Source organism: Podarcis bocagei (assembly GCF_964188305.1).
Source record: "Podarcis bocagei genome assembly, chromosome: 5".
Lineage (NCBI taxonomy): Eukaryota > Metazoa > Chordata > Lepidosauria > Squamata > Lacertidae > Podarcis > Podarcis bocagei.
In genome coordinates this window covers 52,561,339-52,580,516 of record NC_138129.1, presented here as the reverse complement: position 1 = coordinate 52,580,516, position 19,178 = coordinate 52,561,339, and the positions used below count along the sequence as shown (strand labels likewise).

Below are 19,178 nucleotides of genomic sequence, written 5' to 3'. Positions count from 1 at the left end.
GCAAAGGTGGTTCCTGGTGTGAAAGCTCCAACAGGGAGCCACTTGAAAATGCATCTGGAGCAGAATAGGAGAGGCTTCATTGCTCTCAGATATCCTCTGTCCACTGAGATCCACTAGTCTGCCAGGTCCGTATTTAGGGATAAGGTTTTGCAGCTGCCATTCACTCTGCTGGACTCTTTCTCTGAATATACAGAGAAGAGGTGTTCTTATATTGCATTAACAGTGCTCAGTGTTTACTAGTTTTGCTTCCTGTCTGAACTCCTCCCAACCACCTCCCAGTGTTTCTAATTCTGGCAGTGGGCTGGATGGGCTACCTTTGAAGATCAAGGTCACCCTCATGTTAGGGAGGGGACCAGGACTGTTACATTTGAAGTGGGTGTCCAATAATGCCTGTTGACTATAAGGCTATTAATGAGCGATAGATGTCTAGATTTTTGGGGAAATGTTTGATAACTATTACCATAAGGATGCAACTATACAAATTTACTCATGAGTTGTCCCACTGAGTTCAGTGAGTCCTATCTGCTCCATCTAGGCTGGATGCTTCCTGGATGATTTGCATACCTTCATATGCATATAATTTACACCACAGATATGTAGCTGGTAGCCAGAAATGCATGATTTCACAGTAACATACTGTGCTTTCAGCATTTTTGCCCTTAAAAATCTGACAAAACCTTCAGCCTTACATAGTGCAGCAGGTAATAGAAAAAGGCCATTTGTTTCTATCCTGAGGTTTTATCACTCATGTCTTTGCACAGGAGGGGCCATCTCCACCCAGCTGCAAACAAATGCAATTCATTGGCTTTGTGTGTATTGAGAAGAAATTCCCTAGAGATGAGTCACTGGGTTTTTAAATGGTGTCCAGGGAGATGTCAAGCAGACATTGCGTGTAAATCAATGACACACCTTGCGTTAGGGAACACACACCGTAGCCTGCAGGTCTGTTCCCTCTAAGACACAGCACAATAGAATTGCCGGTTGATGGACATTCCCAGAGAGGCTCCTATTAATGACTGTGCACATGCGCGTGCACGCAAATATACACTTTTGGGACTAGAATTTTCTATTTATTCCTATTATGTGAAAACAATGGAGATTTGGGCTGGGGTTCTTTTACCTTCCTGAACTGAGTTTAGCAGAGAGGTATATACATTATTTTTAGGGCCACGGGTGGCGCTGTGGGTTAAACCACAGAGCCTAGAACTTGCCGATCAGAAGGTCAGCGGTTTGAATCCCTACAACAGGGTGAGCTCCCATTGCTCGGTCCCTGCTCCTGTCAATCTAGCAGTTCGAAAGCACATCAAAGTGCAAGTAGATAAATAGGTACCGCTCCGGCGGGAAGGTAAATGGCGTTTCCGTGTGCTGCTCTGGTTCACCAGAAGCGCCTTAGTCATGCTGGCCACATGACCCGGAAGCTGTACGCCGGCTCCCTCAGCCAATAAAGCGAGATGAGCGCCGCAACCCCAGAGTCGGTCACGACTGGACCTAATGGTCAGGGGTCCCTTTACCTTTACCTATATATATTGTTTAGAGTACACAGATCTCTTTTATCAGACTATTCCATCCTTCTCTTTTGTATCAGAACAGAAGTTCTAACAGGGCAGTACACAGGGCAGTACCAAGTGAAACACAACAAGCAATTTATTCTCATTTCCTAAAATATCATGGTGGGGAACTTCTGGTCTGTGGGATGAATTGAGCCACTAGCTCTCCCTGTTTGGCATGCAAGGTAATTTCCCCCAAACCACACCCAGCTGCCCTGGGGCAGGTGGAGATGCGGCTGCTGATCCATGAAGAAAGCACGACTGAACTCCCTGTGCATAAACAGATGGGGAGTGGAGGCATGCCTTTTCCCAGGAGCGGGGTTTCAATGAAACTACTGTCAATGGAAACCCTCCTGGAGCAAGTTGAGCCCTCACCACACCAGAAAGCAGGTTTTGGCTCTTATGTCATTGTGATGTCAAGTGATTGACAGGTGGGCAACCTCACCCACCTGTCAAATTTGGCCTGCAAAGCCAATCCTAAAAAAGGTCTGTATTGCAGAGCCAGAAAGGTTCTCTATTCCTGCTATACATGATGCCACACTGGAAGCAAAACACACTTTGTGCTTATTCACACAGGCCATCATTTTCAAGGTTCTCTCAGTCTTCTGTAGATTGATTTGTCTGAAAATTTCCAGAAAATGCACTTTTGCTTGTTGTACACTGGACTTTACTCCCCTGTCCTATGACAAAACAGTTTAGACTCAGGTCATTCATTCATCCAATAGTTGTTTTAGGCCTCAAAAATGTTACGCCTACCTTCCTGGATGAATCCCAAAGACTTATTTTAAAAGGCATAGGTTTTAAGTTCAAATGAAACTGTTCAAGGCTTTACTGTACATGTAAATATTACTACAGAATAGAAGAAAGAAAATTATATTCAACACACCCTCATTACCCTTCCCTCCCATTGTTATGGATAATTGTGTCCCAAGAGCTATGATGATTAATTTCCTCCTCTCTTTCACAACACGTATAAACCTTGTACCTATTTGGCACTAACACTGATGTTCAAAAAGCTTCAAAGTTTCATAGACAGAACTGGCTCTTTATGGCATACGGTGGGATATCCTGCCAACAAGCACCTGTAAAGTAAAAGGAGCATATAGAACCTTGCATAAAGGTAAGTAAGGATATAACCTCAGCTGACCCAGTATCAAAAGGACAAAGCTGCTCTTTCCAGAGCACTGGTTATGAGAGACAATACATGTACTTTTACCATGGATCACTAATAGCACAACATTCTTCTCACCTCTTGGCATTTGCATAGTCTACTGATCATGGAACACCAGTCTTGCAGCACTACAAACTCTCACTTGTTACACTCCTGGGAAAAGCAGAAGATGACAAACCAAGCCACTGCCCCTTTTATCTTTTATCTTAATTCCCAAGTGGCTAACAATTACTAGCTGTCATTAATATTAAAAAGGCGAGGCGAGGCAGAAATGCAATCCCCTCTCATGTAGTTAGATTCCATAATATTATAAACAATTAGTCCAGAGGGGAGAAGAGAAGGCTAAAGAAGAATTAAATATTGATACTTGGGAGCAGATGGCTCTGCTTGTATTAGGGGAAATGAAACCTAAGAGAACTTGGGTTTGAGAGATGAGGATTAGCCTGGTACCCACAGACCAGATAATGAGAAAAGGCAATCTACATGGGAGATGACGTGAAAGCAATTCATTCTTCATACCTCTTTCTAATGGTTCTGCATGTAACCTGGAATCCTTATGGGAAGGCAGAGATACTTCATAAAGGCTGGTCATCCTCCTGCACCTTTGTCTACAGAGCTCCTCATATATCAGTGAGCAGCTCCTCCATTAGTATGGTTTGCAGGTCAAGGATGCTTTAATGTTGGACTCTATTGAAGAAAGGTCTGTCCATAACAGCTGCATTTGACTGTCATTTTTACTGACAATCAGGTGCGTCTCACAGATTACTTTACTCCCATTGCTTGGTCCCAGCTCCTGCCAACATAGCAGTTAGAAAGCACGTCAAAGTGCAAGCAGATAAATAGGTACCACTCCGGCGGGAAGGTAAACAGTGTTTCCGTGCGCTGCTCTGGTTTCGCCAGAAGCGGCTTAGTCATGCTGGCCACATGACCCGGAAAAACTGTCTGCGGACAAACACCGGCACCCTCGGCCAGTAAAGCTACATGAGTGCCGCAACCCCAGAGTTGTTCGAAACTGGACTTAACTGTCAGGGTTTCTTTACCTTTACCTTTATTGAAGACTGGTCTGTCCATAACAGCTGCATTTGCCTGTCATTTTTACTGACAATCAGGTACGTCTCACAGATTACTTTAGCCTGTAGCAGCCATAAGGCAAATATTCATCTCCATAAAACTTTTTGCAGCAAAAATAGTTCAGATATGGGACAAATTGTTTCACTGCTGAATGGGAGTAAGGAAGGGTAAGTTAATCTGTCCTGCCTTCTACACCAGAGGTGGGGAACCTTTTTCAACCTGAGGGACACATACCCTCATGGACAACCTTCCACGGGCTCTATGCCACTGGTGAGCAGGGTCAGAGGCAAAAGTGAGTGGAGCAGCAAGTATGACTCCAAAAGCAACTGAGACAGTGCAGAGTGGGGCCATTGAAGGGTACAGTCTGGGAAGAGTCCTGAGAACCAGACAGAATGGCTTGAATGGCTGCATCTGGCCCTTGTGGTGAGCCAGTGTGGTGTAGTGGTTAAGAGCAATAGTCACGTAATCTGGGAAACTGGGTTCGTGTCTCCGCTCCTCCACATGCAGCTGCTGGGTGACCTTGGGCCAGTCACACTTCTGTGAAGTCTCTCAGCCCCACTCACCTCACAGAGTGTTTGTTGTGGGGGAGGAAGGGAAAGGAGAATGTTAGCCGCTTTGAGACTCCTGAAGGGGAGTGAAAGGCGGGATATCAAATCCAAACTCTTCTTCTTCTTCTTCTTCTTGGTCCTGTGGTTCCCCACCCCTGGTCCACATACCGTATTTTTCGCCCTATAGGATGCACTTTTCCCCCTCCAATATAGTTCCATTTAGGAATCTCCAATTAAAAAAACTTATCCATAGCCTCACAAAACTATATGGTTTTTCAGCATTGTTCTGGGAAAACCATGATGGTTACAAACTATTTAAAACCAGTTTGGGTCTGTAGCTTGGATGTCGCTTAAGTAGCAATTGTAAGTTACATAAATGGAAAATGGCCAACAACGCCTTGCGAAGGCCCTCATTGTTCTTCTAAATTATCTGTTCTCTATCACACTTTCCTGTACCTTTTCCTTTATAATGGCTGGTCGGGAAGTGAAAAAAACACAGGATTCTGCTGTAAAGGAATCCTTTGAGCGGTACTATGAAATATGAGCTTCCACTATTTGTATGAGTTCCTAGCAGCACAACATCCAGGTGATATTGGATTTGCTTTGTTGTCTTTTCTAGCTTCCTCCATGGAGGGAAAACCACTAGTTAACTATTTTGCTTTATAAATAGCTGGCTCAGTTCAAGGGTCCACAAAGTCTACCATCTTGTTTCTAAAAGTGGCCAATACATGCCTTCAGGAAATCAATGAGAAGTGTAGGAAGAGAGCAGCCCTCCCCCATTGTTTGTTTCCTGCACCTGGTATTCAGAGATATTCTGCTTCTGAACATGGATTTAGCTATCAAGGCTACTGCCTACTGAACATAGAGTACCTTACCTCTTTGATGGCAGACATCTTGATGTTTTCATAGTAATGTAGTGGTGCATTTGGAGAGCTCATGTCATAACCAAATCCAGCCACTGCTACCTCATCACAATTGTGGAGCACCATGGTTATTGCTACACTTCCCAGAGTAGGGATGTTCTGTGGAGGAAAGGGGAAGGAAGCACAATGCAAGCGATTAAGTTAAGTTTTCATTTTCTTAAGCAATAGCATTTTAATGGCACCCAAGTGTGTGTGTGTGTGTGTGTGTGTATGTGGAACTAGTGCAAATCCCTATTGGAGCAGAATGTGGGAGCAAGTTGCACATGGGAAATGGGAAGGAAGGATCCATGGCAATTGACAAGAAGAGGAAGGGAGTTAATTGAGAAGAGAAAAATAGCTTTGCAGAACACAGACGGCGAGGAGGGAAGGAGAGAAGAAAGGATTTCAACTGGAACGGCTATGGAAAAACAAAGAGGCATCAAATACTTTCACAATAATCCCCGAGAGAAGAGCCACAGATCATAACTCTGGCATTGAGTGTTGGTGGCACACAGCAGCTTCAAAGCAACTGCAGGGAGTCTGACAGAAGAGCAGTGGGCTGGATTCAACTAAGTAGGTGTGCTAGCAGGAGTCAGTGCAATGAGTTCTGCTAGTGCAAGGCACTTTCCTCCCTCCCCTCCTCTCCCCGCCCCCCGCACTGGCTCAGCGGTGGGAAGGATGGGGTCTGAAGAACCCCCAGAACAGCATGCGGGAGGAGGAGACATTAGATTATTCCACTGGGAAAGCTGAAATGCTTGTACTGACGGAGAAATTGTAAGAGCACAATGTTGAATCCTTCCCAGGATCTTTAAACGAGGCCATTCAGTATTAACGGATTATTTTATTTGTTGTTGGTTCACTTCCTGCTGTTAACGATATGTGGTGGGAGCTGTTTAATAAGTTGGGTTCTGTTGTTAATTAATTATTTAATAAGTAAATGTGTATACATTCAAGAGCTAGAACAATAAGCCATTCGAACTAATATGATAATAGCAATGTGTGTGTCTTCCCTCTGTAGAAAGTTTCCAGTTACTCAGACTTCTTTCAGACGTTGGCACTAGCAAAAATCAGGAGTATCTTAATCTTTAGAGGACAATACAAACTTCCACCTTACTATAGTTCTGCCACTTGTCTTATTCCTCTCTCACTGCCTAGCTGCTCAAGAAAGAATCTGTACCAAGGTGATCCTTAATGCAGAATATCTTGCTCCAGATTATGTCTGCCTTAGAGCAGGGGCATATAATTCAAAGCATTCTGAGGGTGACTTTTATACTTTTATTAATATAAGACAGTGACATCAGTAGTTTGGCTAGCATTTTGTAACACAGTTTTGTCTGTATACATTGACTTTAAATGATTCATTATATACAGTCCTAAACATTCCTTTGCCATCTTAAAAGTTTTGATTTGCCCCGTAAGGATAAATAAGCAGGCCACTGACCCTTATAAATCCAAACATCTGAATTTCTACAGACAAAATCCAACACCTACTCTTATTTTTGTTTCCCATCTCACAAGTCTTTTTGCTTCCTCACCTCCCTGCTGCCTCTCTTCTTCTCTTTATCTCACAGATCTATGTGCACCACCATTTTTCCTCCACTCTTCCTTTTTACCATGTTTTCTTCTCTATCATTTGGTTCCTTATGTTTGTTCTTTCATGCTCACCTCAGTGACAACAACAGAACATAACATTTTCACTCTCCCAACAATTCATATGCAGAGGGAATACAAACATACACACATCATTTGATCTGTAGGCTGCCTTTCTATAGTTAAAACCATGCTCAAGGTGGCTTGCAACATGGAATATTTTACATAATTACAAATACAGTGGTGCCTCGCAAGACGAAATTAATCCGTTCCGCGAGTCTCTTGGTCTTGCGTTTTTTTCGTCTTGCGAAGCACGGCTATTAGCGGCTTAGCGGCTATTAACGGCTTAGCGGCTTAAAGAAAAAGGAAACAAACTCGCAAGAACTCGCAAGACGTTTCGTCTTGCGAAGAAAGCCCATAGGGAAATTCGTCTTGCGGAACGACTCAAAAAACGGAAAACTCTTTCATCTTGCGTGTTTTTCGTCTTGCGAGGCATTCGTCTTGCGAGGTACCACTGTATAACACAAGTAGGCATAAACAATAAAAAGCACAACCAAAGGTATGCAACTAAATTGAACCATTTCCATATAAATCATGGTAAGATCTAAAAATAAAGATACAAAAACTAATATCAATAACAGTAACAACCCCAACAACCCTCATCCCTGCCCCACAAACAGTACTCCAACCTAGTAATCTGTTCAGCAACCTCAGCTTTTGTAGCTGGGTCCCGTCCTCCCAGGCCAGGTGCAAGGCAGGAGCAGGTCTTCTAGAACTCACAGCCAAGATCTCAGACACAAAAGAAGCCATGCAGTAGGGGTGGCTTGTGGTTGAAGCAGGCATGCAGATTCTGGCAGCAGCACCTCACACCTCTAGATCCAAGAAGGAGCAATGCAGATTATACAATTCTTCTATCCCGACTATAACTGCTTGACTTGATTAGGGTGAGAAAGACCCACAAGGAATGGGTATTCAAATTATTCAAGCTACAAATAATCGGGGGCGGAGGGGTGGTGGAATTGGCCTGTGAGGTTTTTGTTATGTAAGCCTGTGCTAGTGAAAGCTTTATCACAGAGTTTATACACAGCCCTGATTTTAAATCTTGGACCTCATGCTAGCAACCAAGTGTTCTGAGCAACATGACTGCATTTATACACCAAGGTGTCCCAAACTGTGATCCACGGACTGCCAGTGTTGCAAGCTTCATTCAAATGGTCCATGGTGTGTCTTTGGATTTGTGTTTGAAGGTGGGAGATGGGACATCCATTGCATTAAATATTCACATTTATTTTTATTGCTCCTTTTATTTCTCATATTGTACTTTAATGTACAAATTAAAATTGCAAGAACAGGCAAAAAAATCATTAAGTGGTCCACCAATACCTTCAGCAACTTTCAAATGATTCATGGGATGTGGGGGGAGTTTGAAAATTGCTGACATACACGTATACCAGTCGCAATGGAGAGAAGCAGAAGCAGTTTGAAGCAGGGCATAGCAGTTACAGGATCAGTAGCTTCAGAACAGTGTACAGTGGTACCTCTGGTTAAGAACTTAATTCATTCTGGAGGTCTGTTCTTAACCTGAAACTGTTCTTAACCTGAGGTACCACTTTAGCTAATGGGGCCTCCCGCTGCCGCCGCGCCGCCAGAGCATGATTTCTGTTCTCATCCTGAAGCAAAGTTCTTAACCCGAGGTACTATTTCTGGGTTAGCAGAGCCTGTAACCTGAAGTGTCTGTAACCTGAAGCGTCTGTAACCCGAGGTACCACTGTAAATCCTATGCATGGTGACACTATGATACCTGCTAACTCACACTGTATTTCTGTAAAGCAAGGAGAGCAACATTTTCTGCAGCAGTGGGCTTGATGTATGAGAAAATTCCTGTTGCTTCAGTGCCTTGCCAGCTTTATGGGGTGTGGGGGTCATTTCTATGTCACTGCTTTTTGGATTGGGAGGAAATGGTTGCAGTAAATCTCTTTGGAGAAATACCTGACACCTACATTGTGTATAGAAGTTTTAGTTGTTATTTGATCCAAGGGTGGGGGACAGGCCACCTATAATGCTGATTCCTCAAAAGAATAATGAGCAAAATGTGATTCTTTTGGTCTAACAGTTGTCACAAGTCTTCAAGACAGCTCTCTGCAATTTGTCTTGTTAAAACCAGCCAACTTTACATGGTTAACAACAGAGGGTTATAATTAACATCCTTGCCAGAAAACCAGTTCCAGTCCCTAAAACACAGCATCTAACACCCTTGCAGTCACTATAAACACAATCAATGAGACTGACTATAAATCCAAGTAAACATACATACAAACATATAAAACAACAAGACACAATTCTAGCCAAACTTCTGAGGCTGGATGAAAAATGAACCCTAATGGGCTTTGACATCCCTAAGGAATGGCTGTTGGAGTTTCAAACCACAGTCCATTCTTGTCCCTGAAGCCCAGACTTTCAGTCCCCTTTGAGGTTCACATTTGCATCTGTCTGAGATCACTTGCAAGAATTAGTATTTTAAACTCTTTTGTTACTTCCAGAAGCCCTGTATATTGAGCATCTATCCAGATTTGTTTGCATAAAGTTTGTGGGGAGGTTGCATTACATCAGTTATTTTTTGAGCATGCATTCTGATTTGTTTGTGGCAATGTTATAAGATAGTGTGGCAAGCGTTATCCCACATTTTCCAGTGCATGTACCTGCTACTTTATCATTAAAAATCTGATTCTTCAGGGAAGTGAGTTTGTTGTGAAAGAGTACCAAATCAAACCTGAATTTGCTGGTATGTGATTGAATCCTACCCAAAAACAGCAAGACTCTGGAAGGTCCCTTTGTTCAGGGAACATGCCTTGGCTGTGATCCACTTAAAAATAAGTATAATGTTATACTTATAAATTTATAAGTATACATTCTGTATAACATAATGGATAACAATTAGCTTTACAGTATTTTTATTCAAATTGTCTTGCAGGTATTAACTTAGGTTTTCCAGCTTGCAAATAGTCATTAAAATATTTATTGACAATACAGCAATTATTCACAAATGTTTTTAAAGAGCAGCTTTCAATTGGTGAAATTTGAAACCAACACTAAGTTAATATGCCAGTAAAGTCAGCCAAGATATCATAATACATCTATATTGTTTTTTTGAGAACATTTGGATTTTCGCAACATTTATTCTTCCACAAGTAATACCGACACGCAGTCTCACAAATGGAGCGGCAATCCCTTGCCAAGTGCTTGTTGGGTAGATCTTTTTAGCAAAAGCAATTGTATTAAAGCCTGTCTCAGACCACAAACATGCCTATAGGACCATACATGCCAAGGCCATGATGAAAGGCACCACAGGTATACCTACCTCTTCTTTAGATATATCCAGCATCCAGTAATTCTAGCCAGGTGGTTGAGCTTTCCTTCTATCACTTTTGGGTGGAGAAAACGTTACTTAAGTTTTGTGTATGAAAGCATTTTCACTATTAAATAGAAATGGTAAGTGTGTGAAACTCCGTATGACATCAGAGAAAGAAAAATGAGAATCCATAAAATAAAAATGGCTTATTTATGATTTTTAAAAAGCACAGAAAACCTCTGATAATGTTTCAGAAGCTTCCACCATGCTGTGCAAGACTATGCATTTGTTCAAGACATAAGGGATGAAGACATGGACACTACCTTGCATATGTGAAGTAAAGGATCTAACAAAAGCAAGGAATAAGAGGGCTAATTGATGGAAAACTTAGCGTGTATGATGAGCAGTCTGAAGGTGACCCAGAAGGACTACTTCTCATGAGGTGGAAGGCCATCAGACCAGAGCTGCTCTCAGCACAGCTGAATGATAGGTAAATAAGCTATGCTGATAACAGAACGGAGTGTTCCTCATTATACAGACACTATTTTAATTGAGAACATGAGTGACTGCAGTGCCTGTGGGGGAAATCCTCCTGTTCAACAAAGCATCACAAAGGCTGACCAATTGGCATATGAAGTATAATGCAGAAAAGGCAAAAATCAGTGCTGGTTTGGAGAACCAGAGAACTAAACAGCACATTTGTGACTAGTGTAAAAATATCTGCAATTTTGATATCTTAACCCCTAATCATGTTTGGGTTGTACCCCACAGATGAAACTGGAGTAGAATTAATATTAAATCTATTGGCATGGGTATCAAGCAACATTTTATAAATTCTCTGGCAAGTAGAGAACTGCTCATATGCTGTAACCATACTTCTGGATTTTTACCAGTCATTCTGAAGCTACTAAATATAATTAAAATAACTTTGTAAGAGATGCACCTTTATTTGAAAAAGTACATCCTTTAATGCAGGAGTGCGGAACCTCTGACCACCAGGCTTAATTAGGCCCACCAGGCCTTCCCCTATTTCACCTGCTTGGACATTTTGGTCAAGTCACACTCATCTGTCCCACACCTGACATCATATATCACATAAAGTGCCAATCAGCTGCTTGGTGCCACATGCAAGGCCCTTTGGCAAGGGCTTCAAAAAACCTGACTATCAGCAAGGCCCCTTGTAAAGTGTTCCACAAGATCGGACTGGTGGAGACTTTGCCATAGGCTTCACAAGACAACAGCTGGTTGTCAGGTCTTCCAGAGTCCTTTGAAAGGTGTTTTGTGGGCTGCCTCCATTTCAAACTGCCTCCAAATGTTTCATTTGACAACCTCCTTCAAATGAAAGGACATATATTTTAAATTATTGTATATTTTATTTTAGAAAATTTATGCCTTGACTTTCAGCCCCCGAATGGACCTCAAGGTGGTTTTCTTATTAAAATAATAAATTACATTAAAATAATATAGATGTGTGAGGATATTAGGCAGAGTGTGACATGATGAAGCCTCAAATTTCACTAGCAGAATATTACATTAAAAACTGTTTGTGCAGCCTGGATAGTTGTTCAATTGTCAATAGCAATTTAATGACTAGCCACAATTCATTAATCTAGCATCCACGAGGAACTGTTCTGTTCATTAATAGTACATACTGTGTTGTCCAAAATTCACAAAGCTGGAATTATTTGTAAACAAAGCAAGTGCAAGTGTGTTTGCTTGACTGCCTTGCTTCCTAACTGAAGCAGAGTGGAATTGTATAAACTCAACAGTTTATTACTACAAATGTGCTCTACCATGTTCAGTAGATCACAGTTAAAACATAGGCATGTAAAAGTTGTTTAAAATAATATGGATCCCTTTTTAAAATAATATGCTTGAAGTGACCTCACACAAATATTAGTCCAGGACATCTGTTCTCTTTCTGCATATGAGTTTCTACTAAATATGTTTGTAATGAGAGACAACCCTTTTCCTAAGAACGGAAAGATCCCACAAAGTTAATTTGTGTTCCAAGCTCAATACGTCTGCCAAATTTTCACTTACATGTGAAGTGATGCTAGACCGTGGAGTGTCACTAGGGGAATATGTGGGGTGGAGTTGGGGTTCAGTCTGAGTTGATAACTATATATAGTTGACAGATTTAATGGCTCAGTACAAGTTAAAACAAGACTTTCAAGAAGAACTGTTGAAATCCACCCCTACTCCATAAATGCATGGAGCCATATAGAGAAGATCTGAAGAAGACAGGATTTCCATACATTGGAGCATACGCAAAATATCTATACAAACACTTTGGCAGAATACTACAATCCTCACCCCCATGCTGCTGCAGTCTTTCAATCATACCTCCTCTCTGTTAAGTGCAGCAGAATTGAAACCCTAGAGGAGGGAACTAGAAGGTGAATGGAAGAGAATAGTACAGTTCTGTTCTGGGAAAGAGTCTGGTAACCACATGAACAAAGTAGACTTCATGGGATAGCAGTTCTACCGATTTAAAGCAGAAGCACTTCTTTACTCAAAGCCTGTTGGCTTATACTGGCAGCAGCAGGCCTAAAACCAGCAGGAATTACTGGTGCAACTTCCACCACTGTTGGCCAATATGGATCCTGCTAGACTGCCTCCCAACACCAAAGGGCCCATCATGGGCTATACTGTATACCATTATGCCTAAACTACAAAACAGCTGAGAAGTGATGATTCTTGAATCTCACAGTCTCCCTGACCTCAGAGGTTAATCCCCAAGGGTGTGAGGGATGTCAGAACATGACAGAGATATAAATCCATGACTTGAAACATAACACTAAATCTGTAGTATGCAGTTTCTCTAGGCAAGGTTGAGGTGCCTTGAGGGAGAAAAATTCAGTCTTATTCACAAGAGGCCCAAAATACAACTCCCAGCCATTGCCATGACAATAGAATGAAACAAACAATCACAGAATATGTTTCCAAAGAGGGTGGATATCAATCATGTACTATCTTCAGGTCTTAATGAAATGGTGAATAGTATCAATTTTTATTTTAAGATTTGTCAAACAAAAATGAAAAGTCAGGAAACTGTGAATGCACTATACACAAATGATTTAAAATTGATAATGCAAATGAAGAACTGGATGCAATTAGACTTCATAGAATCATAGAATTGGAATAGACCACAAGGGCCATCGAGTCCAACCCCTTGCCAAGCAGGAAACACCATCAGAGCACTCCTGACATATGGTTGTCAAGCCTCTGCTTAAAGACCTCCAAAGAGGGAGACTCATGATTTCTAAATAGTCTGATGATTTTGATGTCCACCTTACAAGGAGCTTCCTCATATAACTCATAAAGTCTACTGGCATCCAAGTGAGAATAAAGTTTTACTGGCTTCTGTGCATGGTGGGGGAGTCACCAATGCTACCCTGCACATTCGAAACAAGAGGAAGAGGCCAGGCATAAATAACTGATACTCATCAGACAGTACAAAAAACTTTAGACAATGGGGTAAATCTATCCTAGGTCATAAAATGACCCCATGAAGCTCCTGTAACTCACATTAATTGGTTTTGGCCAAATAAAAAAATTGTTGTTAGCACTTGAATTCTGATCAGCTTCTCAGTGAGGATATTGACAACCATGTTTCTTAATTGTGTTGCCACTGCCAATGGGGAAGAAAATTGTGCCTTCTTGGCTGTAATGACAGAGCATTAGAGCAGACAGGTTTCTCTGACCCACTCTTCAGCAATGTGGGAAAATTACATCCTTCCACTAGAATGAAGAGAGTGTGATTTTCCTCCCAATCAATGGTGGTAAAAACCATTAAGAAACACACACACTGATAGTCATGGGAAGTTAAAGGGCTCTGAATGATGCCCCCTATCACCCCGCTATCATTCCCCATTGCAATCTGGATGGCTGGTGGGTGAAAGAAAACAAGGAACAGAGAGAAGAGGGAAAGAAGGAACAAGAATGGGGTGGATTGACCTGCTTGACTCCCTGTGAAAGGATGGTAAAGAACAGTACATTGACATCAATGGGCCATGCAGAGCTGCTGACACTACTATTATCTTAACCCTGGGCTTTTGACACCTGAGGTTTGTATTTTTAGGACCCACCTTATTTTTGTATCTAAGTTATTCTGTACTGTTTTAAATATTGTGTAATATTATGTTTTAATAAATGTAACTCACTCTGGGGCCTTAGGGTGAAGGGCGAGTACTAAAATGTGACAATTGTAATAACAGTAAGTAACCAAGAAATACATTAACAGATAAATGTGCATGGTGGGAGTTGTAAGTCAGCAGCATCCAGAGGGCACCATATTTGCTGCCCGTTTTAATGGCTAAGAGCGTTAGAAGAGCCCTGCTGGATCAGATCAAAGGCACCCTGTTTGCCTATGGGAAGCCTGCAAGGAGGATCTGAGTGCAACAGCACTCTTTCTATTGATGATTCCCAGAAACTGGTATTCAGAGGCATACTGCCTCAGATGCTAGATGCAAAACCATGATGGTTGTCGTCATTGATAGCCCTATTCTCCATTAATTTGCCTAATTCCCTTTTAAAGCCATCCAAGTGGGTGGCCATCACTAAATCCAGTGGAAATATATTTAATAGATTATGTGCTGTGTGAAGAAGCACTTCCGTTTGTCTGCCCTGGAGTCAGCTCCACTGGACATTAGACAGGTGGGAAAAGCCTCTCTATCCACTTTCTTCTCACAATGGATACTCCTATACACCTTTTCTCATGTTTCCACTTACTTGCTCCCCCCCCAAACTAAAAACCACCAAATGTTGTAACCTTTCTTCATAGGGGAGTTGCTCCAGCCCCTTAATCATTTTCCTTGCCCCTTTCTTCACCTTTCCCAGCTCTACAATAGGCTTTCTGAGGTGCTACAACCAGAAGTACACATAGTATTCCAAGTACAGTCACACTGTATAACTGAAAAACAGCACTATCCTATTCGCAGTTTTATTTTCAATCCTTTTCCTAATGATCCTCAAGTTGGAATTTGCCTTTTACACAGCTGCTGCACACTGGGTCAACACTGTAATCAATATCCATCATAACCCTGAGGTCTCATTCCTTGTCACTCACCACCAGTTCAGACCCCATTGGCATGTACATGAAATTAGGATTTCTTGCCCCAATATGCATCACTTCACATTTGCTTACATTGAATCACATATCACTCATTCCCTCAATTTGGAAAGATCCTTTTGGAGTTCCTTGCAATTACTTTTTGTTTTTATCAACCTGAATAATTTGGTGTCATCATCAAACTTGACCGTATCCATTCTCACCTTGACTACAAGTAATTTATAGTCAAGTTAGAAAGCATCACCAATACAGAACAACAAACCCCTGTGTTGCAAACTTAACACAACAAACAACACAAGCAACACAAAGACCAGTATACTAGATAGCACTGTAGTTCTTATTGCATAATATAAATGATTTTGTACAACAAAAACAGAATGTGTACACTTGTAAATTCTCTAATATACCGTATTTTTCGCACCATAGGACGCACCGGACAATAGGACGCACTTTGTTTTAGAGGGGGGAGAACAAGAAAAAAAAAATCTCCCCCTCTCTGCCCAGTGCCCCTTCAGTGAAGCGGCAGGAGGCGCTGCACAGAGAGGGGGAGAACTTTCCCCCTCTTGTTTTCCCACTCTAAAACAAGGTGCCGTTTAAGGTGCGTTCAGGCGGCTACCTTGGAAGCCTGGAGAGCGAGAGGGGTCGGTGTGCATTGACCCCTCTCGCTCTCCAGGCTTCAGGTTCCTTTCGACCTGCTCTTTGGGGCTGGCGGGGGGAAGCCCACCACCAGCCCCAAAGAGCAGGTCAGGGAGCAGCGGAAAGGCGCAGCGGAGAGGCTCCTGCCATAGCCGTGCGTCACCTCTCCAGCCGGGAGAGCGTGCGCGGGGCTAAAGCAGCCCCCCGTGATCCTCTCCTGGCTGGAGAGGTGACGCGGGGCTGTAGAGGCTCCTGCCATAGCCGCGCATCATCTCTCCAGCCGGGAGAGCGCGCGCGGGGCTAAAGCAGCCCCCGTGACCCTCTCCCGGCTGGAGAGGTGACACGCGGCTATGGCAGGAGCCTCAATAGCCCCGCGTCACCTCTCCAGCCGGGAGAGGGTCGTGGGGGGCTGCTTTAGCCCCGCACGCGTGCTCTCCTGGCTGGAGAGGTGACACGGGGCTGTAGAGGTTCCTGCCATAGCCACGCGTCACCTCTCCAGCCGGGATAGGGTCGCGGGGCTATGGCGTCTTCGCTCCATAGGACGCACACACATTTCCCCTTCATTTTTGAAGGGGAAAAAGTGCGTCCTATAGAGCGAAAAATACGGTATTTGAAAACAAATGAACACACATCTGTCAATCTTTGAAAGTCAGTAGAAGTAATAGGTCTATGGCTGAAACAAAGTAATAGAACCTATCCTGTGGGCTAAGCGGTAAAACTTTTTAGGCGTTCATGGTGCCGAGGTAGTAAATGAATAACAACGTAGGACAGTGATCCTGGATAATCTGACTGTTTTGCTGGAATCTTCTTCGGCACAACCCATAGATTAGAAAAATGCACAAGGAGCAGTCGTCATGAGGACATGGAAATGAAATTAACAGAACATAACACAAGGCTTGATTCTAACAAAAGCAACTATAGCAACAGAAGAATTAAGCCAAATCCATGACAAACAGATAAAAGAACTGGAAAAAGAAAATATAGATAAAAGCAACAAGCTTGAAGATGCATAAAACTTAAATAGGAGCATTAATTTACACCTTTTTTTTTTTTGACGAGGGAGTGGAAGGGAATGATCCTGCACACTTCATTGCTTCATAGCTGACATCACTGCTTCCAGACCTCATAATCTCCTGATGATTTTGAACAGGCACACAGAGCACTTAGAGCCAAACTAGATGCGCTAATAATCTGTACTGGTATAAGGCAGCTAGCTACCTTTCATAAGGAGATGGAAAATCCGGTAGAATGTTATGTGGCCCAAAAGCCTATTCTGCAGTTTATATTTATATTATAATAGAATGTCTTTAAGCTATACACATATTTTCAAAATGAAAGGTAGGATTCTAGAGATTTTAAATTACATGCTTTGAGTTTGAAATGTAAACTATTTTAAGCTCCATGGCAAACTGGCACCACTGCAAGAAGTGGCGGTACCAACCCTTCCCACAGGCCTGTTACTCACTGGCATGAAGGCACAACTGTACCTATTCATTGGTTGAGGGACTGCAGGATTTGAAAGATGCTCCACTATACCAGAAGAACAACAAATATGCCACTGCCATAATTGATTTTATTTATTTATTTATTTATTTATTTATTTATTTATTTATTTATTTATACGTGTATAAAGCACTTTAATTTTTAAAAACCTCTAAGTGGAGTACAGCCTAAAAACAACAAACAGTGTAATTAAAACAAAAATACATCAGAAAACCGGTAAAACAGCAAAACAAGCATATGAACACAAGAATTCAGGAGAGTCAGGCAAACGAAGACAGGGTCTGATCTTATAGGTCAGGGAAAGACTGGACAAGAAGTCTGCAGCAATTGATGGTTGCTGCTTCACATAAAACTGAGCCAATAGTGGATAATCTGGTGAAAGTCATCTGATATATCAGTGGTACATACTGCTGGCAGTGCTATTATGGCAGTGAAGACACCCCTGTTGAAACTGGATGGACTCATGGGTGGCTTATGGGCAGTACATGGGACGAGAACGCTATACCTCTTTAATCCACAGAAACACACCTCACTAATGGCACACCTTTGCACCAGCCCCAGACCTGGAGCAAAGTTCCTTTCTATTGACTTCAATGGGAGGGAGGAAAATAAAAGAAACAGTCCTGCATTGACAACTGCCTAGCCACAACAAGGAACAGGACATGGTGTAACTGAATCACAGCACACTGAAACAGTATATAAACCCCACAGTGAAAGATCACAACTCCAAGGGTCTGTGCTATGGGACTGCAACTCACAGGGGAACTTTGGTGATGGGAAACAGAGAAAATAGCCTGACCTCACAACACACATTACTAATATTTCCCTGATACTACACTTTGAGACTCCAGACACAAATGTTCAACAGCAATTCCCATTCCACTCCAATGGGGGGAGGGGCAGGACAGAGTACCCTGTATAGCTAACAAGAAGGATCACATATTATAATAATGTATAACTGCTGCAGCAATTTTATATGTCTCGCACCCCTTTACTGCATTTTTTCTCAACTGTATTGCACTAGCACTGTTCCATCCCAACAGCAGAGAGCAGTGCCTCCCATATCAACTAAACTCTCTCTTGGCAAGGGCGAGGCACTCTGATCTAACCACTGCTGCTACTGGCCAAACACTTGTGAGAACTTATAACTTGCAGTATCACAGCCTGTATGCAAGCTGTGCCTGCAAATGTCAGAGTTCCCCTGCAAACTCCATGGGGAATGTGGAAGTATACTCAGGGGGTGAAGGGGAGGCTGATGCATGAGTACTAACTAAGCACCCATGTGACACCTCCATCTCCTCTCTAACCTTAAAAAATCTTACTTGCATCTAGGTCCAGGGACTATGTGCGCCTGCTCCTAATTATTGCTTTTTATTTCTGTTCTGTTACTTCCTTTGCTCTCTGCAGACTGCTCTCTCCCAGATTTAGAATATATCCCACACTCCATTCCATGCTGATCGTGAGAGAGGCCCACCCCATGATCAGCAGCAATGGCCAGGATGTTCCCTGCTGTTCCTCTGTGGGGTTGTTGAACTAACCATTCCAGGCAGGCTTCTGTATCCTTTCAAGTTCCATGACAAACAGTAAGTCTTCCAAACTTGGTTTTGTGCCATAAGAGACATTGCACATGCTACCCTGCTGTCTATTCAACCAGTGTCCAAGGTACAAGATAGTTTCAGACTGCCCCACACATTTGCCTTCCCCTTTTCAGGATCTCCTTCATCCAGATACTGTTCAGAAAGGGCTTTGGCACCGCTTCATGCACTGTTGCTAGAGTGATTGGTAAG

At 42.5% G+C, this 19,178-nt stretch overlaps 1 protein-coding gene across 9 annotated transcripts in view; it reads right to left on the bottom strand.

Moving 5' to 3' along the window:
• ST3GAL3 (ST3 beta-galactoside alpha-2,3-sialyltransferase 3) overlaps positions 1–19,178 on the bottom strand; it is a 183,425-nt gene that overhangs the window by 16,738 nt on the left and 147,509 nt on the right. For 8 of the 9 annotated variants that reach the window (XR_014008460.1, XM_081195244.1, XM_081195245.1 and 5 more), the window contains one exon: positions 5,213–5,359. The exons of the other annotated variant lie outside the window; for it this stretch is intronic. Coding sequence is in view for 7 of the 8 variants with exons in the window: in XM_081195244.1 (XP_081051370.1) it covers positions 5,213–5,359 (147 nt within the window). In the remaining variant the exon portion in view is untranslated. The remainder of the gene's footprint in view (positions 1–5,212; positions 5,360–19,178) is intronic. 9 annotated transcript variants of the gene reach the window in all.